The 21,632-nt window shown below is 43.0% G+C and overlaps 1 protein-coding gene across 1 annotated transcript in view; it reads left to right on the forward strand.

The window, feature by feature from the left end:
- The first annotated feature begins 1,801 nt into the window (after window positions 1-1,801).
- The window catches only part of LOC137916359 (exostosin-1-like), a 47,395-nt gene continuing 27,564 nt past the window's right edge, over window positions 1,802-21,632 (forward strand). Inside the window, exon 1 of the mRNA XM_068759404.1 lies at window positions 1,802-1,958. Coding sequence (XP_068615505.1) covers window positions 1,802-1,958 — 157 coding nt within the window. The remainder of the gene's footprint in view (window positions 1,959-21,632) is intronic.

A 21,632-nucleotide genomic window follows, 5' to 3' on the forward strand; every position in this document is an offset into this window, starting at 1 on the left:
CTTTATCATCAGTGGGTATTCTGTGGCCTTCGCATTTGAATTCAGCCTGAGGACATAATGTACTTGTTTTTTTTATCCATGCATCACACGCAGGATTTTTCAAAACCACTTTGTGTCCATTGTCGGGCTGCTGTCTGTCACTGTGTGCGAGTTCAGGCCAGTCGAGCTGAGGTGGGATGATTTTATGTGAGATGACTGTCGGCTGTACAGAAATCCAGCAGACACCAGTTTTCATTACTTATTAGTGTCAAAACGGAAGCGAGGAGGGAGTCGAGATGGAGGGTGGGAAACAGGAGGAGTTGGGTTACGGAGTGAACTCATCCCTGCATTTATATTTAAACATTCATTTTTAGAGATAATACTCGTATAGGAAATTTACTCCTGCAAAGTGTGTAAACAACGACATTTCAGAATAAAACTATGGCTTTATTCTGAAATGGCTCTACATTTACTTTCATCTTTATTTTTAGATTCCTTAACCATGAAAACAAACATTTAGCAGTTGGATTCACATTAATATCATTATTAGCAGTAACGGCGGATTCTTCCAGAGATATAGATCCATAGCTTTTAGAGATACAACAATTTGATGCGATTATTTTGTTTTTGTTTGCGGTTCTTGAGCGACTGCTGAGTTCAGCAATAATGAGGCACCGAACATTTAATTCCAAAGTAAACTTGACTTAATTTCTGCAAGGATAAGAATGAATATTAGATGTAGCCTGAACCAAACCTGCTGTTTTGTTGTGGCAACTTAGAAAGCAGAATCACAAATTGGACCAAAAAACAAACAAACATTATTTACTTCCTCGTCGGCAATCGATGGACAATCGGGAGCTGTTTCTGAGTTAGCTGCTAAGTGCTACATGCTGATCTATAAATCTCTTGGTTATTGATTGGCTCTATAACATCTCACGAAGCAACAACGATCAGCTGGATGGAGGACATGTGACTGGAGGTTTGCAGGAAACACTGAACGCTGCAGGTTCTTCTGTCATTTGCTGCTCCTAAATAATTTCCTTTGCCTGACAACAATGTTATACGCCTGTAGGAATGTCTGCCTTCTCCCTTTCCCATCCTTCACACTGAAACCCAGAGCAGGCTACTATGGCTGCAGGCCATTGATGGCAATGTAAAGTTCATTAGCCGTGTTAGCTGATATTTAGGGGGATGCGGGCTAGGGGCTCAGAAATACATTTCATAGCTCATTAACCTGATGCTATAGCGGCATTCTGCTCCTTCTCCTCAGTTTGTTCTGCGGATAATGAGGCACAGTGTGAAACACCACGACTGCACCTCGGCTGGACAAGGCAAAATAATTCGATTAGCCATTTCGCTTTAACGAGGTGAGAGGTTCAAGCAAGCGGTTTCATTACAGGACGCTAAGTTGTCTCATTAGGAAGGAGCGATACGCTGCTGTCGACTCAGCGTTTCAACAATAAACAATATAAAAACGCTTAATTACTGGACAACTTCAGTTGTTTTAATCATCGCCTGGTGTTTGTACTTGTCTTTTATTTATCATTCTCCCATAAAACATCCTCAAAAATAAAGAACATAAAATAGCAAGAGAAGTGCAGAACTGGATAATCTAATATATAATAAGATCTGTTCTCATCAATCTAGCACCGGATCCGCCGAGGCAGGGTGTACCAGGGCAGACAGCCGCCCCCCCCCCCCCCCCCGGGGCAGGCTGTGCTGTCCCCCCCCCCCCCCCCCCCCCCCCCCGATACATAGTAAGTAAGATGCTAGCCAGCTGGGACGGCATCGAGTCAGAGGCAGAAACATGTAGCTGGGGATTATGGATCAGAAGTCCCCCAGGTCCCGGCGAGAGACACCAGTGAATGCGGAGAAGAACAGCAGAACCAGGATCCAGCGGGACGTCTGGTTTCAGTCCGACAAGCAGCCGCAGGACGAATGCATGAAAAAGACGATGTTCAAACGAGCAACTGTTCCTGGTGGGATTGATTGATCGATCAGGACTTGATTTCCATTTTGTTATGGGTTTTTCCTTCTAATAAAAACTTCCTAACGTGTGCTTAATTCCTCCTGCAGAGCTTTGCGAAGCTCCTCTCTGCTCCAGCTGCAAACTTTCAAATGCTCCTCACACCATTCCCTGCATGCAGGAGGTGATGTGAGGGCGAAGCCGGCGCCTTAACAAGTTGACCTAAGAGCATCTCAGCATCCTGTCCTCCGCGGGGGCAGAGGGATGGATTAGTTGACCGTGTTACTCTGACTTATTGATCATTTATCTAACTGAGGTTTGTGCAAGTTCAAGAATCTGCGGCTCTGACCACGACTCTGAAATATCAGCGCTGTGTATTGATGCGTTCATGGTTCCGTCCTTTAGGCTGGAGCAGCAGATGTTGGCTTCGTCCCGCTGTCCTATCAATTTCATACCTGATATGTACTCTTCTTTAAAGTATGCATCTTAAAAACTTCCTTTAAATATTGTAGTAATGCATCATCTTGTCACGAGGAAGAGTGTTATGATATACTGTAAATACTCTGTCAGCATTATTCGTGTAGTATTGTCATCGCGCTCTGATTTAAGAACGTCGCTTTGCAGGAAGAGTTCCGTCTGCATGGTGAGTTTAGATTCAGGAATACATCCAGAAGATTCTGACTGGACATTGGTTAGCATTTCACATCGGGTTAGGGCTTGTGTCACGTCAGGCTTTGGGTAATATCTCTTGCTAGAAATTGATTAATCACCGATTTGATAGTTGAGTCATCGTTTTTTTTTTTTACGCACGCGTGTGTAATGTCGGAACTAGAGTGTGGACCCCGCAGAGGCGTAGACAAAGGGAGAGGCTTTTGAGTACAACTTAATTAAAGCAAATTAATTTAACCAATGTTCAAATAACTAAAGCTACAGGACGGACGAGCTTCACGAGATGCGGAACTAAAAAACACAGGAGGGAAGGAAACGAGCCAGCACGGCCGCTAGGGCGATCGTCACCTGGCAGGAAGCGGGATGTTGAGTCCAGGTTTTATGTGTGGCTGCTGATGAGCAGAGATGGTCTCCAGGTGTGTCTCGTTGCTCGGTCGTCTCCAGCCGCATCTGAGCGGCATGAGAGGAGCACGCAATTAACAGAACCGGACAGAGTACGGGTCCATGGCAGCATGCAGTGCTGTTAATATGGTAAGAATCTGAGGAGGCAAACTGTTTGGTTTTAATTTGGAGCTCTGCGACTTCCGTCCATCAGGAAGCGGCGATCTAGACAGACTCGCTTTATGGCTGCGCAGCAGTCGCAGGTATTAAGGGAACGTTAGCCGCGAGCCGAACTGAGGTCGGTGTCTGCATGTGACAAATGCTGACTGCAAGTCTAGCAAAAGGTGAGCTCATACATCACATTCGAATGTTAAGTGACACACACACACACACACGCAAACACGCGCATAGGTGAGGATTCATACAAATGTTGCTAATAAGCCGCACCGCCGGGCCAGAGCCTATTTGTCAAGCCCTTGGGCGCCGGCCACGAGATGCAGAGAATCCTGCTGAGCTCACATTTCAGAAGCAGAGACGCACACAGACGCACACAGACGCACACAGACGCACACAGACTCACACAGACTCACAATCCGAGACAAACACGGGCACGAATAGCCATCCGGTGTCAGGGGGTCTGGCTAGTTTAAAAAGGCTCCACATTTGGGGTGGGGGAGTGTCCTTTTAATTGCATTTATTCCAGTTTGGCACAGCTGTCTTCGGTAATGAAAAATAAATGCTGTAATTTAGCGTCATAATGCTCCGCCTGTACCACCAACAAACGGCGCCTTTTCCATTTGTCTTGATTTTCACTGCATCTACTCGCTAATCGACTTGTGCAGATAAATAATAAAACAACATCAACAACAACTGCAGCTTCGGGTCCAACTGGAGCCTGGTTATTATCTTCAAAATCAATATATACATATTGATGAGCATTACCCTGGATATTCATCGCAACAGGCGGCCGGTGTGGCTCAGAGGGTCGAAGGTTCGATCACTGGGCCCCGCAGGAGCAACACACCGAGCCCCAGTGTGCTCCCAGTGGCTGGTCCATTGGTCTGAATGGTTGTCAAAGATCTTCCAATGTAGGGATATGCCACTCTCAGAACCTTTGGGTATGCAGGGGCTGAGTTGGGCTTTTTCTTTTGGGTTGATAAAATTGATACTGGTCCATTAGATATTTTTGTTTTATCCCTTCATTATCAAACTGCCGGTGGAATGTCTCTGCTGCATCAGCGAGATTACATTTGACTGTCCAAGACAAAAGGTCCACCTCGTTCTCCTTCAGCTATTTATCCAATGTAGTTTCCAGAAGGCGCCACTCTGTTTCCAGAACTTTTAATATCTCTGACTCTAATACAGTTTGGTAATTTGATATTAGCTATAGTACAATGTCTTTGCAGCTAAAATGAATGCATACTTGAGTCTGGCCTATTTAACAATCAATTTACATTGATTACCAAAAAGATATCCTCTCCAAACTATATTTGGCAACGCATTAATTTGTCCTGCACATCACACACACAGATAAATTGGTATTGCTCAATAATGACTTGATTGGTAGGCTCTTGTGCATTTGCAGCTAATGCAAGCCAGGAGGATGCTGCAGAGAAAATAGACTCCAGCATCACCGACTGGAACGGAGCACAAGTAGCAGCTCTTATATGTGCTGTGGAGCTCTCCTGATTAATGGCTGCTGTGTCACCCTGCGCTGACTCCTGCTCCAGGCGCCTATCCTGAGATCTCAGCATGGGTGTGTTTCTAAACCCCAGTTAGGATCTGCTCGATAGATTCCTGTTTTGAGGAGAGGCAATTTAGGACCCTGCAAAGTTTAGAGATTTTGGCAAGATCTGATATTCCACCGTTGCTGGAATAAAAAAAGAAAAGAAAAGGGATTTCAAACCCGGCTGGTCTTAAAACCGTGTCGCGTAATGACGGAATCTTGAATCACATTCTTTAAGGAGATTTCTGATGAGCGGTGCCATGACTCCGGTTGGAGGTAGTCTCTTCACGGTTACCTCAACCCCCTGTAACATCAAAGTGTTCCTACTAACATTCTCCATGTCTTTGTCGTAGAACTTCTGCAGAACATGGTGCACCCTGATGGGTTGGACATGTCCTTACAAATCAGGCCTCCGCCTCAGTCTAAAAGGAATTTGTCTCGTCTCTTTTGTCTGCCTATAACAATCTAATGACAACAATAAAGAATTAAACTCACCTTGCTGCTGAATTGCAGTGACTGTTTTCTATGCTCACTTTGGATAGAGTGGGATAAACAAATAGATCTGCTGCCCACTTTAACCGACATTTAACCCGGTCCGATCCCAGGACTTCCAGCAGCCATTTGGACGTCCAGCTGTTTCCGCTCATCAGAGGAATCCAGATCACCCCGAACAGAACTATGGTTCCTCGCACACTCACACTCACACAGACCTCCACGCTGCCAATTGCTCTGCTGGCGTTTCACCAACACTGTGCAAGTAACAATCATTGCAAATGATGTAAGGATCACAGTAAAAGTACGGTAACAACACATCTGGTGCTCATTATAATGAAAAGATGGTACAGAACTGAAACTGGCCTCGACAAAAGCGACTCAGAGGGTACGACGAGAGAAGACGCATCTCAATACATCCAGCAGCAAACTATCAGCCAATTAATTAGAAGATCAGCAGAAAATCTATTTGTAAGAAGAACATCAACAGTCGCTTCTTCCTCAACTGCAAATATTTACTTGATATCTGGAGACATCTTGACGAGCTCTAGAAAATCCTTTTGGATATTTTCCACATCAAATAATTAATTCAAAATAAGTATTTAAAAAATAAATTCTGCATGAAGTATTTAATAAAATAAGAAATATTAATGAAAATCATGAACGCTTCACGAGGGACAATCTTCAATGCAACAGCTGCAAGTTTGGAAACAACGTGACTTCTCTAAAATGATGACTCATGTAGACACAAACATGTGAAGAGTGTGAACATAGGTGTGCTCAAATCTAAACTCATACATGACCCGAGGATGGGGGGAGGGGGGGGGCTGCTGGAGCTGTTTGGTAATTGGGCTAATTGATGAAAACATCGGCCCCAGCAATCAGTCATCTGTGGCTGCATAATCTAATACAATATGCAGCTGGAAAGGGTAGGCCTCTATTGAGTTACGTTTTCTATATTCTTGTCGCACGCGCACACACGTGCACCCAAACACTCACACACTGTCGTGACATTTAAATATCAGTTTAAGGTTAATGCGTCTCCCTCACAGATGGATAAAATGCCTTTAATGTCATTTTCGGATGGAGTTCTCACCACATTTAAGCTAATAATATAATAATGAACACACTAAGAGGTGTGTGCAAAAGATTAATATTTTATATTTAATGCCCTTATTTATGCAGTTTGCTGCCTTCCTCACCTCCGGACTCAGCCCGGAAGGAGACGGATGGATGGGCGGAATCACAACGCAAAGGAAACATCAGTAAACAATATTAGTCTTCAATTGAAGAAAACTTTATTAGTAATAATAATAATAATAATAATAAATGTTATTTAAAGGCGCTTTTCTTGGCACTCAAGGACACCGTACAATACATATCAAAAATAACATATCGAAAATAAGAATTTAACAGAATAGAAAATAGTAAAACCAAAACAAATTTAACGGATATAAATTAATAATTAATTAAATAAATATGTTAATAAAAAATGAAAATAAAATAAAAACAGTTGGCATCATATGGAGTGGTAGTGAAGACTTTATGGCAATTTAATGAAGTCAAATAAAATAAAAATAAAGGCATAAAAAGCAATCCTGATTGATTCAACTACACAAACGGTGAATGTGGATCTAATGGTCAACATATTGATTTTTGTCTTTGTGAAAATTAGGAATTTAAAATCTCATAGCAACTCCAGCAGTTTCTGCTGCGTTGGACCAGAACCGGATGGCTGGCGTGGATGTGTGTGTGTGGGTGTGCGTGGGTGTGCGTGGGTGTGCGTGGGTGTGCGTGGGTGTGTGTGGGTGTGCGTGTATGTGTGAGGGTGTGCGTGTGCGTGTATGTGCGTGGGTGTGCGTGGATGTGCGTTGGTGTGTTCCTGGCAATGGACTAAATCTTTTGTTTTTTGATCGGCCCTCATGGTTTGAGGTTTATTGTTCGGAACTTAAAACTCACTGGCGGGATAATTTGGCCTGATTCAGTCAAGCAACGCATTTTTTTTCAGCAAGAAAATATTGGGAAATATTTCGGATGTTGTTTTTGATCACATGCATTAAAAAGAAAACAGTCGTTTGCTGGAATTTAATTGGCGAATCAGGCTGTATTTGAACATTTCAAACATGTTCTGGGATCATGTGGAATGTTGGGTTGTGTGCATTCCTCAGGAGTACACGTCCAGATGATACCAGATACTACGCTCGTGTACAGTTAATATGATGGGGTGAGTGTTGAGATGAAAGGTCAATAATAGGCTTGCAATAAATGACAACAAAGGTGCAAAATACAGCCTCTGTGGTCTCCACACTCTGACATCCATTATCCCATCCATTAAAGGGATTCCCGTCTCATTCCCAGTGTTATTAATACCATTTTATCCCGTCCCTCCCGTTCTTCGTGGCCTCCACTAACTCCTGGGGGAAATATCTGTCTCCCTTATGTTCAGCGGCTAGCTGCAACCTACTGTCTGATTGCCCCTTTGTGGCGGGCAGGCAGGCGACAGTGGGTTAGTCGGACCTCGTCTGCAGAACCAGCTGCAGTAAACGAAGGCTGACTAAAAGTGATTAAAGTGAACCAAAGAGATAAGTTGGAGACCACAAAGGCAATGCAAGGAAAGACGCTGAATCAAATTGCTGTGAGAAGCTGCAGAGTTCATCGCTACGGGCAACCGCATTTACATTCCAATCTTTCTGGGAATATCAGTCCTGCTTCCTGTGTGCAGTAAAACCATGCAGCGGTTTCAAGACAGTTTCATCCTGGTAGTTATTTCCTCTCTGTTGGCATTTAGGCTTCTAACCGATGGAAGCCGACAGACAAGTGAGCGATGAATAAAAGAGCAGAGGAGAGTCGTTTAAGTATCACTGCTGAATTTTCACTAAGCCTCTTATCTCTCTAAAACAAGGATGCACAAACGTTTTCCCTCGGGGTGGGGGTGGGGAGGCTTGGAAACTTATGGTGGGCCGTGGGCCCGAAAAGCAAATGTATTGTTGAATTGGCATCAGGAGGCAGCTTGTCGCTCCGCACGCCATGATCTGCTTAGGAAAGATGATCATTAGAGTTCCTGCAAATTTAGAAAGCGCTTTAAGTCGCAAAAGAAGAACTGCCTGAATATTAATAATAAAAAAAAGTTGCAATTAATTCAAATGTTTATGTCAGAAAATAATAAAACAAATTAAACACTGGATCGTCAATGCATTGCAATAAGTTGTCAGGTGATCATTATGTCTTGTAAGAAGCCTCATTATAATGTAGATGGAGGTACGGAATGTCAATTTCTCAATCGCTGTTGCATAAATGATTGAAATTACTGAGGTCCAAAACCTTTAAGACTTCACCCAGTGGGATCATTGAAAGTGACTGCTGCCACTGCACATTCAGAGCTCCCACCCAAACTTGCAAATAACAGAGAGGAGAGCCTGCCAAGGATACATCTGTTCCCTTTCCCAGTCTTAAATCATTTGACGGCACTGGTGGAAGAGGTTTTTGATTACTGTTTGATGGCAAAGGCAACTTTTATTAGATGAGTTTTAAGCTCACTTTGCCTAGATGTTGTGCTGAATGGAGGCTGTTTGGGTACAGTGGTAGAATAGTTGTGCAAAACACTCTGCTTGTAGCACTTTTCCTTCAGAATATTTAATAGTTGTGCATCTTTATTTCTAGAAAGAAGTGTTTGCATCACATATAAGTGTATTTGCCAGTACATGTAAAGCATTTGAGTGACAGGCACCATCTCAGTTCCACAGTAATGACTTAACAGCAGCTGATGTCTTTTTAAAATAGAGTTGCTGAAGGTTGCGCATCCCCTCAGGTTACTTTTGCATCATTTTCCATTTTCCTTGTCCTTCCGACCTGTCCGGCTCACTATTTCTGTCACCAGTGCATCTCTCTCGGGTCACAAATGCATGGTCGGTAACAGCGTTTTGCACCGGCCGCCCCCACAAATATCTGATTTGTTGTGTATCTGGTGAAAAATGAGCTGAACAGATTCATTGCACCACCCTGCTGTTGTTCCAGCATTCCAGTATTATCTTGGCTGTCTTGTTTATTTCCCTCTGCCATTGGCTGAGTCACTTCTTAGATTAGGTGTTGATTGATGCCACTGTCCCCTTCAGCATGTTTCCCCTCCACAGGCCACAGAAACCAATGTTGTCCATGCATTGCTAGAGGACAATGCCGTTCAGATAGAGGAAATTGGAACCAGACGTGATGGATCGGAAGTATTTCCGTTTGTTCTGAATATCATCTGACTCAGTGGAGGGAGATTATGGAAATACTCTTTGTCAACATCCTCAAAATCACATAACTGCCACGACAGTGGACTCAAGACAATATAAATCAGCGTTTAAATGCAAAATAAATGTATTAGGCTCATCTTTTTAGTGGGTGCCTTTAGATGGATGCAAAGGGTCTGATCACACACGTAGAAACATGTCAGCAGAAGGGGTGCAATACCGTTTTACTGCTGGATTTATGTATTTATTCAATTATTGGGAAGTGAAATGCTCAACGCATTCCCATTATTCCCATCCCATTAACTCTTGTGTACTTTTGGTTTTCAAGTTTGCCAATTGGAACGTTGTGAAATAAATTTTGCATCATGTGAGAAAATGTTTGGCCACTAAAATTCAAATGTAAAAATGTAATATCATTATCTATCAACACTGTGGCTAAAACTAAAAACTAATTAAAAAAAACTTAACAAACTAAACAAATATTCAGTTTCATTTCATGTACAAAATACTAAATCAAAGGGAATGGAAACATAAAAACACTAAAACACTAGATAAAAATTCTGAGCAGAATGGGAAGTGTGCAGAATAATTAGCAATGGAACAAGATGAATACAAATAACAAAATGATGCACTACACCCCAAATATGCATGACCTTAAAGGCCACGCACTCTCACACACACACACACACACACACACACAAACACACACACTCTGTTTAATGCCATGTAATTAAACTCTGGGGGCAGAGAGGGAAGCATCAGGGAAGAGGGACTGAAGAGGGAATGGATAGTTTCATCAAGGAGCAAACATTCAAGGCACCAAAAGGAAGCAAAGTATGCTTGTAAATACAGATTAAGATGGGGTGACCTGGGATTTTAAATGGTGCAATTACATAAAATGCTGCCTTGGAATAGAAGCTATCCCATAACATTCTCTCCAGAAAATAAATAAATACATAATAATAAGATGATTTGTTTGGAGGAAAGTGTTTGAGTAAAGGAAACACGAAAAACCTAAAAAGATATGACAAAGTTTCATCTTATCTCCTGAGCAGGCAAGTCCTAGTTGTTGAACTCCCATAAAGGTCTGTGTGACAAAGAAATAAAGAATATATTATCTTCAAACACTTTGAAAAAGCGCAGGAGAAATACCTCCCCATCCTCTGAAGCTGAAATTAAACCGTAAAAAAGTACATGAATGAAAGCTGGTAGAAGTAAGATTCTTTTTTTTTCCAAGTGCTTTTAAAGAAGAAAGTCCTACATTGAGGACTGCGTGTGGGCAGCGCCGACGGTAAATATAAAAATAGATGTCTCTACGCAGCTTGATTGATGTGTGATCCTTTGTAGATTGTAGTTTAGAATGGAAGAAGTAGACAGAATACAAAACTCTGTGGATTTATATCAGCTGAAATTTGGAGAAATATGATTCCGGCATTAACGGTGGAGCAGAAGTCGAGGGCATTATCTTGTGTGGCGTCTGCTTATATGTCACAGGTGAGTTTCCATTCCGCTGTGTGTGTGAGAGTTGTGACAGATTTAGCATATTAAGATCGGCTGGCAGGAAGGTGTCAAGTCTCTGTGAGGTGGTTCCCTCTGTGGTTATCCGTTTTTTCCTTCAGCTTTAACTGCACAGTCTCTTTGATGGATTGTCTCTATTCTCTCATTTAGTACCTCTGTGTACTCCTGACTGCGTACTTCAGAGAATAATTGAAAATGTCCATTTTTATTTCTTTTTTTTAAATTCTTTCAGGAATTTTTCTTCTGTTTCCACTTCCTTGCATCTAAGTTTCTAGATACTAAAACGTTTCACCTGATTTCTTTTTTATATATATATACAGCTTCTGCCTGCAACTTAGAAGAACATTACATGTCTTGAAATAAATATACAGTTTGTTCATTTACAGAGATTATACTGGTCACAAATCTATCAGTAAAACAACTGAATTTACATGATGTTAAAAACCTTTTAGTTTACAAGGATAATTAAATTAATGTTGGTGCAGATAAAGTTTAAACCATTCTACGAATCATTTTTGGTAATATTTTATGTTTTTCTGATAGTAATATATATATAAAATATATATAAACTTGTAATGTTAAAAACATCATCTTCAATTGGCGGTAAAAGGTCTAGTGGCCACACAATAAAATCGTGTTCAAAAGACGAGGGTGCTCCTTTTGATAAAGACGCTGCTTTCATTTTCGCAAAGCGAACAGGAAGCTCAAAGGCGTCTCATTCACAGGATTGTTGAAATTGTCTGTGAAGAGCAAAGACGTCCTCGGAAAGAGACTTGTCGTTTGTCTTCATTCGTCTTGCTCTGACTCATGTTAGCGCTCAATTATCCCTCCACAGTTTGTCTTCATTGTAGCGACGCTGATTAAAGTTAGGAGAGGAAGAGAGAGGGCGAGAGAGAGAGAGGGCGAGAGAGAGAGAGAGCGAGAGAGAGAGAGAGAGAGAGAGAGCGATGTTAATGACGGGACATAGTCAAATGGGAAACAAAGTGTAGTGAAACAAATTGGTTGTCCTGTGAGGATGGGGGAAGAGAGAGACATCAGGTTTTCAAAAAGCATCTAAGACGTAAAGTTTGGGGTGAAATAATAAATAAATAATAATAATAAAAAATGACAACAGGTTTGAGATTAGAGACCGCCGATCATTCTGGTATGATCTTAGTTGCATTTAAGGCAAAAAAAACCTAATCTAAACTCCGTTTCCTGATGTGTTCTTGACCCATCCATCCACCCCGACCACCTCCTCGTGATTTTCCAAGGTCACCTGACTGAGTGAATCAATAATGTGCCACTAAAATGGACACGCATCATTCCTTCAGAGGGCAGTCTCCATTTCTAATAACAACAACAACAACAGGAGGCCTCTGCAACATTCATGCTTAACCAAAATCAAATCAATTAAACATTAAATGTTTCTGCTTCTAATGGCAGCAGGTGGGGGAGGGGGGGGGGGGGGTGGGGGGTCAGTTGTTGCGGCGTACTTGAGTTACCCGTCTGCAGTGTATAACAAAAAGAATGCAAAAAGATGGCATCTCCCTGAGGCACGCCTGCCTTCGACAGGCACTGTTTCAGTCAGATCAGCAGATCGGGACCTGATCACTTTACATAGGGCTGTGTTCTAACTACTGTAAATACACACACACACACACACATGCATACGCTCTCACACACACACACCTATATCTCGATTCGGGTCAGAAGCAGATATGCTGGCGTCTGCTGCCCATCATAGCTGCATCGATTTCCTTTCTCCTGCATCAGGCTGCCTTGTCAACAGACTCCTCCAAGCATGCAAGATGAATTATTCACAGGACAGCTTTGCAGGCACCTGTAAATAAATACTTAACTAATATTGGTGGCCACAACCCGCAGGTCTCAGCTTTCTCCAAGGAAGGAAATAGGAGAGAACCAAAGGAAATCTCTGCTAAATACATTCTGTTACTTACACATTTTGGAGTTTGTTATTTGTTTGCATTTACATTTTTTCTCCGATTAAGCACCAACCAATCTTGATTTGTGTTCACGCCATTCAAGACTGACTTGCATAGTATATCAATGCCATGTATTTTAATGTTTATTTTTAGTATTAGAAATGTGCACCTTATCTGTCTCACCGTGCGAGAGCGGGAAACGTCCTCTCAATTCTTCGTATGTCTTGACACGTGAAGGAATTGACAGTAAAGCTACTTTGACTTTGACACATTTTCCATGCAATCAACTTATCAGCTAAGTAAAGCAATCAGTTTTGTTCAGCGATCAAGGGCGATTTGTTCAAGGCCATCATTCGGACGTCACACACCATTTGCCTTTGTCTTTGTGTTGCTTTCACTGCCTGTCTGGACTAAAAGGAGTAAATGTGCTGCATGTCAATATATAATTACACATTAAATCTCACTTGCGCAGGAAGTATTACAATTATGCCCCGCTTAGAAATCACGGATGAAGCTCGGTCCAACCAGGAAGCAGAACCAAAACTGGTGTTCAACCTTTAATGGAGCTGTCCAACAGGGGGGAGCCTGAACACGGGCTCTTTGTGGACAAAAGACTCAGTATTTTTTGTTGGAAGATTGACACATACCTATTGACTAAAACTCAAGTTACAGGTCCCTAAAAACTACACTCGGTTTGAAGTCTGAAGTAAAACTACATTATATTTCATCTGCAAACAAAACAGAGATTTACATTAAAAAAAAATTAGAAACTAATTCAGTGACGGATTCATATCAGGCCTCAAGCAAAAAAGAGGAAACCTGATTTCCATATAAATGCCACTGCTATCCGCTGCGTAGATTTATTCCTTTTCAAGTCCGTCTTTGATGTTGGTCAAACTGTCCATTTCTTCGCTGAACAATAACAGCAAACGAGGAGACTCAGAGGGCGAGAGGGTTGGAGTGCAGTAATTGCTCCTGGGGATTGGATCCACGTTCGGTCACCGCCCGGGGAGATTGGTGACATCCACCATATTGATCAGCGCTGTTAACATCCACACACACACAACCTGATCTCACAGCTACACACATCGTCTCGAACCTGGTTCACCTCTAATGTTACCTCCTCCAAAGACTGGAACATTCACAGACGCCCCCCCCCCCGATTAAACCAAAACTGAAGAGGAATTCAATCATCCAACCTCATCCTGCTGGAATAAAGTCAGCAGTTGTCGTCAGATGTTTGACTCATCGATTGATTGACGGGTCATTTAAGCTGTGTCCGGATTATTGGACAGACATGTTGACATAAGAGGTCAGGCCTAGTCGCTAATGTCATCCTGGTTCCCTCTCTACACACGGATGTCGTCACACCTGCAGGATTCCGGCTGGGTGAAAATGATGAGTCACCAAAGCGCCGAGCATCTCTCGAAAACCACATAATTATTATTGTAATCATCACACCTGATATTCACCGATGTGGTCGTGGGTTTATACGAACGGTGAGAATCTGTAATGCGAGTAAGTAAGGACGGGGGCGATGCCGCGTGAATCGTATTGACTGAGCTGTCAGAGTCATCCAAAGCTCTCACACATTTAAGATGCAGATGTCGGAGTCCACGCCGGCTGCACGCCGCTCTGTTCCCTCTCTGGTCCGGCGGAGCCTTCTCGTGTATTAATGGCTTGTCCGTGAGGATCTCTCCTGTTACACCCACACCCATCTTTAACCTTGGATGCTGATCTCTGTGTGCGTCTGTCCTCAGTCAAAAGCTCTTCTATTATTTACCATGCATCACTGTCTGGGGTGGGCTTGTGTGAGAGGCCGGCAATCGCCTCAAAGGTAAACAACCCCCCCCCGGCCAATGACACAAATGACACACGCACACACACACATACGAGCCATCCTATTCTCCTCCGATCACATCTAATTTCCGATCAATATGTTTTAGTAGAGGCGGCATCCACCCCAAAACAGACTTTGTCTGCTCCAGGCGTTGTGTGTTTTATTTTCCAGGGGAAACCTTAGACTTTTATTTGATAAAATATACCTTCATCTTTTTAGGCATTCAACACATTTTTCCTCGCAGAAACGCGACGCAAATATCTTGTCTAATTTGAATCATTCGTAAAGTTCTGTTTTGGCTAAATCAAAATTGCACCCGGTGGGGAAAAACAAGAAGCAAAATAAAATAAATAAATAAGTGAGTCGTCATTATTTCATTGTTATTAAACAAACACAAATGATATTTTTACCTTGAACTAACTTTAAAAACAATCAATCAAAGGGAATAATATCAAACTGCAGGAATCTCCATCCATTCATTCGTTTTCTTGTCAATGAGACAATTGTCTATAAACAAACATAAAAATAAATAAAATCACAGACGTAAGATGTAAAAGTCTAAAGCATATTTATTCAGCAGGATATTTTTAATTTAAGGTTTTTGTGGAGGACAGGTGTGAACAAGAACTGAGCAAAGAACTAAAAGGCAGAACCCGAAGAAAAGCGACGACAGGAGGTGTTAAGAAAAACGCGGGGAAATGATCAACTTTCAAAATAAAACAGGAAATGAACTTGTCCCACAACACGAAATATGCAATATGAACAATTCAGCATGCGGGGATAGCAAATGAACCGGAGCTAAAGCTTTGAAAGATAATAACATTTCTCTAAAAAAAAACCATTCATCTATGGAGGAGGTGCCAGTTTCACCACTCAGGAGAGGCTAATTGTCTATTTTGGCTCGACAACACAGTCGAACCTGAGGTGATGGACGAGTGCAGTTACAGCCACGGTCACGTTCAATCAGATTGTCCTCCTAATCCACTGCTAGCGTAGCGCCCTGCTGTGTGGCACGAGTGGAATCCATTCGTATCTGGGGTTTTTTTGGGGGGGGGGGGGGGCTTAAAGACATTGGATTTATTGTCTGACATGACGCGCGACAAGATGTGCATGTTCGCATGCTTGACTGCGAGTCTTTGCAATGTGTTTATGCGAGGTGATGCGTTTGAGGTATGCCGGAGACTTAATGCGCGAATGTCAATATAAATTGTGTCTGGGTGTCCTCCCAGGAACGTGTCGGCGAGCAAATGTCAGACGAGAGCGACAAATGTGCGAGGCATTATTTATACCCGGGGAGACGGCCCGCCAGTGTCTGTCACCCTGAGAAAGTTTCTCAAAGATATTGCTGTTCTTCCCGACTCTTGCATAGTGATGCCGTATTCATTATATCCACACAGCTGAGCCGTGCTGCTTTTATTACGGATGGCGCCGACACCTTCTGCCTGCGCTCTGTTGGGTTTTAGGGGTCCTGATGCCGACTGAATAATGACCTCCGGAGACCCGGCTTTAGCCTAATACCTACTTGAAAGCTATCCTTCCTCTTGTTTAATCCTTTGCTGGAGACGGGCGAGACAAGTGGCGGCATAACACTCTCTCTCTCACACACACACACACACCTGGATTAATGCAGCAGGATTTGAGTGTGTGTTCACAATATACTGGAACTGGGTAATGGCACGAACCTGCAGAAAGGAAAAATTAGGATATAACCTTTTGAAACCAGGACTTCACTGCCCTTCCAGGATGATTTTTTTATCCCCTTCTATATTTTTTTCCTTGAACACTGGAAGTTCTCCATCGTAATTTTGTAATTTGGATCAACAGTGCTGAGCTTTCCTTTCAAGGTCAAATAATCGGTGACCTCCGTCACTTACATGCAATGAAAGAAATGTCAGTTCAGGGGTTCATCATAATCTTATTTTGTTTCCCTGGATGAATCGGTGTATTTTTGGAGTCTTAGATGAAATACGGGGATGTCCTGCATCATTTTGATTAGAAAGTCAAGCTGCTTTTCAATCAGCACCAGGCTTGCTTTTGACCTTCGGCGATGATTGTTAAATTATCCCAGCCCCTCGCTAATTTTTTTCCCGCAGTTTCCATCCATATCAAACGGTCTTCATTAACAGATAGACGCTGTTTAATTTTTATGGAGATGGATATGATGACAGGAGAGCGGATTTATCCGGAGCCCCTCATCAAAATCATCTCCCCGTGTTGATGATGACTGTGATGAAGGCGCGGCTTGAAAGCTGCAAGGGGATAAATCGAATTGGGATAAATGTACCAAATCCTCGTCCGTGTTGTATGAAAGCCTACTTCGCACTCCGCTTGACAAGGGTGGACTAAACCCCGGAGGTCTTCAACACACAAACGGGTGCGGCAAGTTGGCGTAGAGGTCAGAGCAGTAACCTCACAGCAGCAAGAAGGGTGGGTTCAAATCCTATCTGTGTGGAGTTTCTATGTTCTCCCAGTTTCCTTCCACCTCCAAAAACATGCAATTTGGTGAATTGATTACTCTAAAATTGTCCTTAGTGTGTGTGTGTGTGTGTGTGTGTGTGTGTGTGAGTGGTTGTCTGTCTCTGTGTGGTGCCGGTGACATATCCAGGGTGTACCCCGTGTCTCGCCCGTAGCAAGCTAGCATAGGCTCCAGCAACTCCTGTGACGCGGAGGAAAATGGATGGAAGCTTGTCTTCTCGGTTTCTAATTAAAATCATGGATGTTCCTACTGTCGGACTTTACTACTGGATGTACAACAATATCTGAGAGAGAGAGAGCGAGAGAGAGAGAGAGAGAGAGAGAGAGACTGTGTTCAACAGATGGTGTCATGGTTACGAGACAACCTCTGACAAATCCTAATTTGCACCTTTTTGTAGAGGTAGTTCAGACACGTTCGCCGACATCTGTTCACTTTGTTAGCGTGTTTAATTGCACCATCAAACACAGAAGAGATCACATCCTGCTCATCAAAGGATCCAGACTGGGCCGCAGCCTCGCGTTCCTGCGCGTGTCTTTGTAATGGGGTGTAATCGAGGGTGGCTCCAACAGGCCAGTAGTTGGCGGATGATGGCTTGATGTGTTCTTAAATGCAGCCGGATGTTGATTTAGAAAATGACGGTCTCGTTAGAGTAAATGGTGCAATGATGGCGTGGCTGCCGATTGTTTGTCGAGTCTCTGCCACTTTTTATTCTCACACACTCGGTTAGATCCAGTAACAGGTCTATTTATATGGATGTCTTGTATAAGGCCGGGAAGAAGTAAGATAAAGCAGGTGTTTGTTTAAATGGAGTTAATCAGAAGAACATCTGAGGCTGCGTTCACACTCCAGGACTTAATGCTCAATGTGGCGTGTATGTGATCTCCTGTGTGAACTGCGTACGACCCAAAAGTGTCCTGCATGCGTCCTCACGCAGTGTGTGGGACGCTCAGTGTATGTGGAAGTAAATAAGGACGGTAACGGTGGCGATTTTAAATCTGCTGTCCAACGGGAGGCAGCACATTTGCAACTTAATGTTTTTAAGAAGAAGATTAAAAAAGGAAGAGAGCCAGGTTTTTAGCCATGGCGTTCTGTGATGGCGGTACCACAAAGAAACGCGTGTGGTGCGGAGTCGTGTATCATTGACGTGCAGGTCGGATGAATACGACCCAGAATGAAGTCACCTTGCAAAAGATCTGATACGTACCGGATTTAGGAGAACATACCCAAGTGGCCTGGGTCGCATTTGAAAAAAAAAATCGGATCTGTGTCGTTCAGACTGTCACCAAGAACATGTTTTTAAAAAATGTCTGACAAATTCACAACCGCTGGCAGGTCTGGTAAAATAACATCCAGCTCTGGAAGCTCACCTTTGCTTTACTGGGCCATCATTTCAAATCTCTCGAAAATAAGGAAACATGGAGCAAACCAAACATTTGAAAGGGTTTTCAGGATTGGCCTTTGCTAGTTGTTTTCACACAGTGGATTTGGCATTCAAGGATTTGAGTTTGTCTGCAGTAGAATCTTTAGCTCCGAGCTTAAATTCTCGCTTATATAAATAAATAAATATATATATATATATTCACTGCTGAAAAAAAAATCAATACAAGAAAAATATATTTTCATGTGGAATCAGGATTTTGCTGGTCTTACAAGAGAAGAGTTGCTCTCTTTGATTGTGGAATATCAGAGTTCAGCCAACAACAATCTGGAGCTGCTTTGGCAGCCTTTGAACCCGACAACACAAAGTTACCAGCACAGATAGTGCTTTTGGTGTCCTTCCAAAATTGCAATGTTTACATGGCTCTTTGTCTTTTCTTGTTCTTTCTTTCACAAGTTCATAAATCCCCCCCCCCCCCCACTCCCCACCCCCACCCACAGAAGCTCTTCTGGTGACGACGTCGGAGTCAGAGATCCTTTCTCAGAAATACAGAGAGCTGAAATGAGGCATGAGGCACGGAGAATGGATTCTCAACGCAGCCTCGCAAGCCCACTGCCTGCTCCTCAGGATTTTGATATACAGCTTGCACACACACGCGCGCACACACACACACACTAAAGCACTACCTCATCATTACCACAGAGCATGGAAGATGAAAAACCTATGAGTGTACGCATTTTGATTCTTAAATCAACAGCGTTTTGATTTTGGTTTTGCTACAGCAGAGCGTGAAGCAGCTTATTATCTGCTTCATTATTGACAGAAGGCCAGAGTTGTGTGTGTGTGTGTGTGTGAGAGAGAGAGAGAGTGAGTGTGTACGTGTGCTTTCTATACACGTGTGTGAGTATATTTAACCAAGCCGATCCCACTATCCTTTTTTTCACTTTTCCATTCGGGAACATCAGGCCATGTGATTTTCTAGCATTGCGAGAGTCGGGGGCATCAGCGTCATTATATTTACACCAATTGCTTTATCATCTATAGACGGTATGAAAGAGAATTGTCTCTCTTATGCCCAACCGGAGTCCAGCTTCATTTCCAATGAGTGCCGCCCATCCTTGCCTTTGATCTTCCCGGTCAGAGAGAATCGTTCCCTGCATGAACGCTTCCCCAGGTGAGCTCTTGAATATATTTCATGCGTGCAGTAACATCAGGACATTTACGCAGTAGAACTAAAAGCTCGAGCTCAGGATGGACGAGGAGGACGGCTGATTTACCCAAAACAATTTCCCTCGTTCGGTGTGTATTATTTTACTCGCCACCATCCCATCAGCTATTAATCAGAATGATGATTTTATGACCCAGCCAGATTGATCCGTGGGCTACGATCCAGCACATTATTACACACAGCAGGGCTACTCCTCCTCCTCCTCCTCCTCCTCAGTTGCATATCGGTGCATTATCTCCTACGCAGTGAGTTGGAGTTGTTCATATGGATTAGGAGACAGAGGAGTGAGACGCTTCAAGGATCACTACCTTCAGCTGTCTAAAAAAAAGATATGTTCTTCCTCAAAAGTGTTTTTGTGCCGTTTTTAAATCACCTAAATGGCAAAGAGAAAGTGATCAAATATATTTGGAGTTAGATTTCAGAGAAATGCTGGACGTGTCTCAAGTATCTGAATGAAAGGGATGAAACCTTTGTCGGTAGTGGTGTAAACTTCAAGTCTGTTGGACCGCGCGTGTGTGTGTGTGTGTGTGTGTGTGCGTGCACCACATGACTTCACTAAGAGGTTTCCTTTCTGAACTTGAGTGCTCAGAGGTCTGCTGTGGCTGATAGGAGGGCTGCCTTTGTTCACATTACAACCCTAATTAGGCAGAGCATTGTGTGTCAGAAATATGAGAGGGTTTCTCAGTGTGTGTACAAGAGTGCATACTGTGTGTGTGTGCATGTCTGGGATATTGAGAGTGACAGCTGAGTGTTGGCACCAGCAGGATTTGCATGTCTCCTTGTTTCAGTCCAGAGCAGCCGCTGAGTTTCGGACTTTCACTGATTGTGTTGTTTTCTTAAACTAACCTAAATCTAAATGTCTGACATTAATCCTTAATCCGTGCCTCCCCTTAAGTGCCATTGAGCAAGCCTTAAATGAAGGGAGGACCTCCAAAAAAGGTGCCAATTTTGACATTTCACTGCCACAGCGTTTGATACAGATGTTTGTCTTGAAACCTATGCATGGGTTTTAAATAAAATAACAATGGGAGAACTGGCTCAGGAGTCGATGCGCAGATATTTATTTCGGTTTTCCGCTGTGTTTACAGAGAGCGCTCCTCTCTCCGTCTGGCCCAGCTCAACCCCGTCACTGCTGAAGCCGGAGGCAGCAAGGAAGCAGGTCACCCACCACCATCGTGTGTGTGTGTGTGGTGGTGGTGCCGCTGTCGGAAGAGCAAGGCTCTTCCCCCTAGTGAACGGAGTCTGCCGGCAAAGTCTGTGGCGCCAACGCACCGAAAAATACATTTATACATAACTCAAAGGCAAACTGCTTTTAACATTACAGCCCCAAAGGGCGGGATCATGTTATTTTTGATGTTTTATTCAACACGATCTTTAAATACTTTAGCATGTAGACAGCTGTGCTTCTGTTAGCTCGAAGCTAAAACTCAGTGACGCTGTTTGGTGGAGGTAACAGACGTCTGGATGAAATAAATACATGCATTTTGGCTTTTCACCCCGCTGGTTCTTGTCATTGCTCCACTTCAATCAATGATAATTCTCCATGAAATGTAATTTGGCATTGCTCACCCACTTTTTGTGGTGATGCCGTCATATTTAAGTACATTTTTGGATCCACGTGCAGATGCACGGGGAAGCATACAGTGCAGATAGCAGCAAACAAAATCAGAAGTCTAGCAATTCAGGGAAATTATTAAAAGGAAAAAAAACGGAATACGGGCAAAGGAGACTGCAAATCTAGAATGTAACGGAAGAGGGAAAGGAATAAATACACAGAGGAAGATAAACCTTAAACTAAAGTAATTTACAACAAAGATGGGCT

Source organism: Brachionichthys hirsutus, unplaced genomic scaffold (genome assembly GCF_040956055.1).
Source record: "Brachionichthys hirsutus isolate HB-005 unplaced genomic scaffold, CSIRO-AGI_Bhir_v1 contig_354, whole genome shotgun sequence".
NCBI classification, from domain to species: domain Eukaryota; kingdom Metazoa; phylum Chordata; class Actinopteri; order Lophiiformes; family Brachionichthyidae; genus Brachionichthys; species Brachionichthys hirsutus.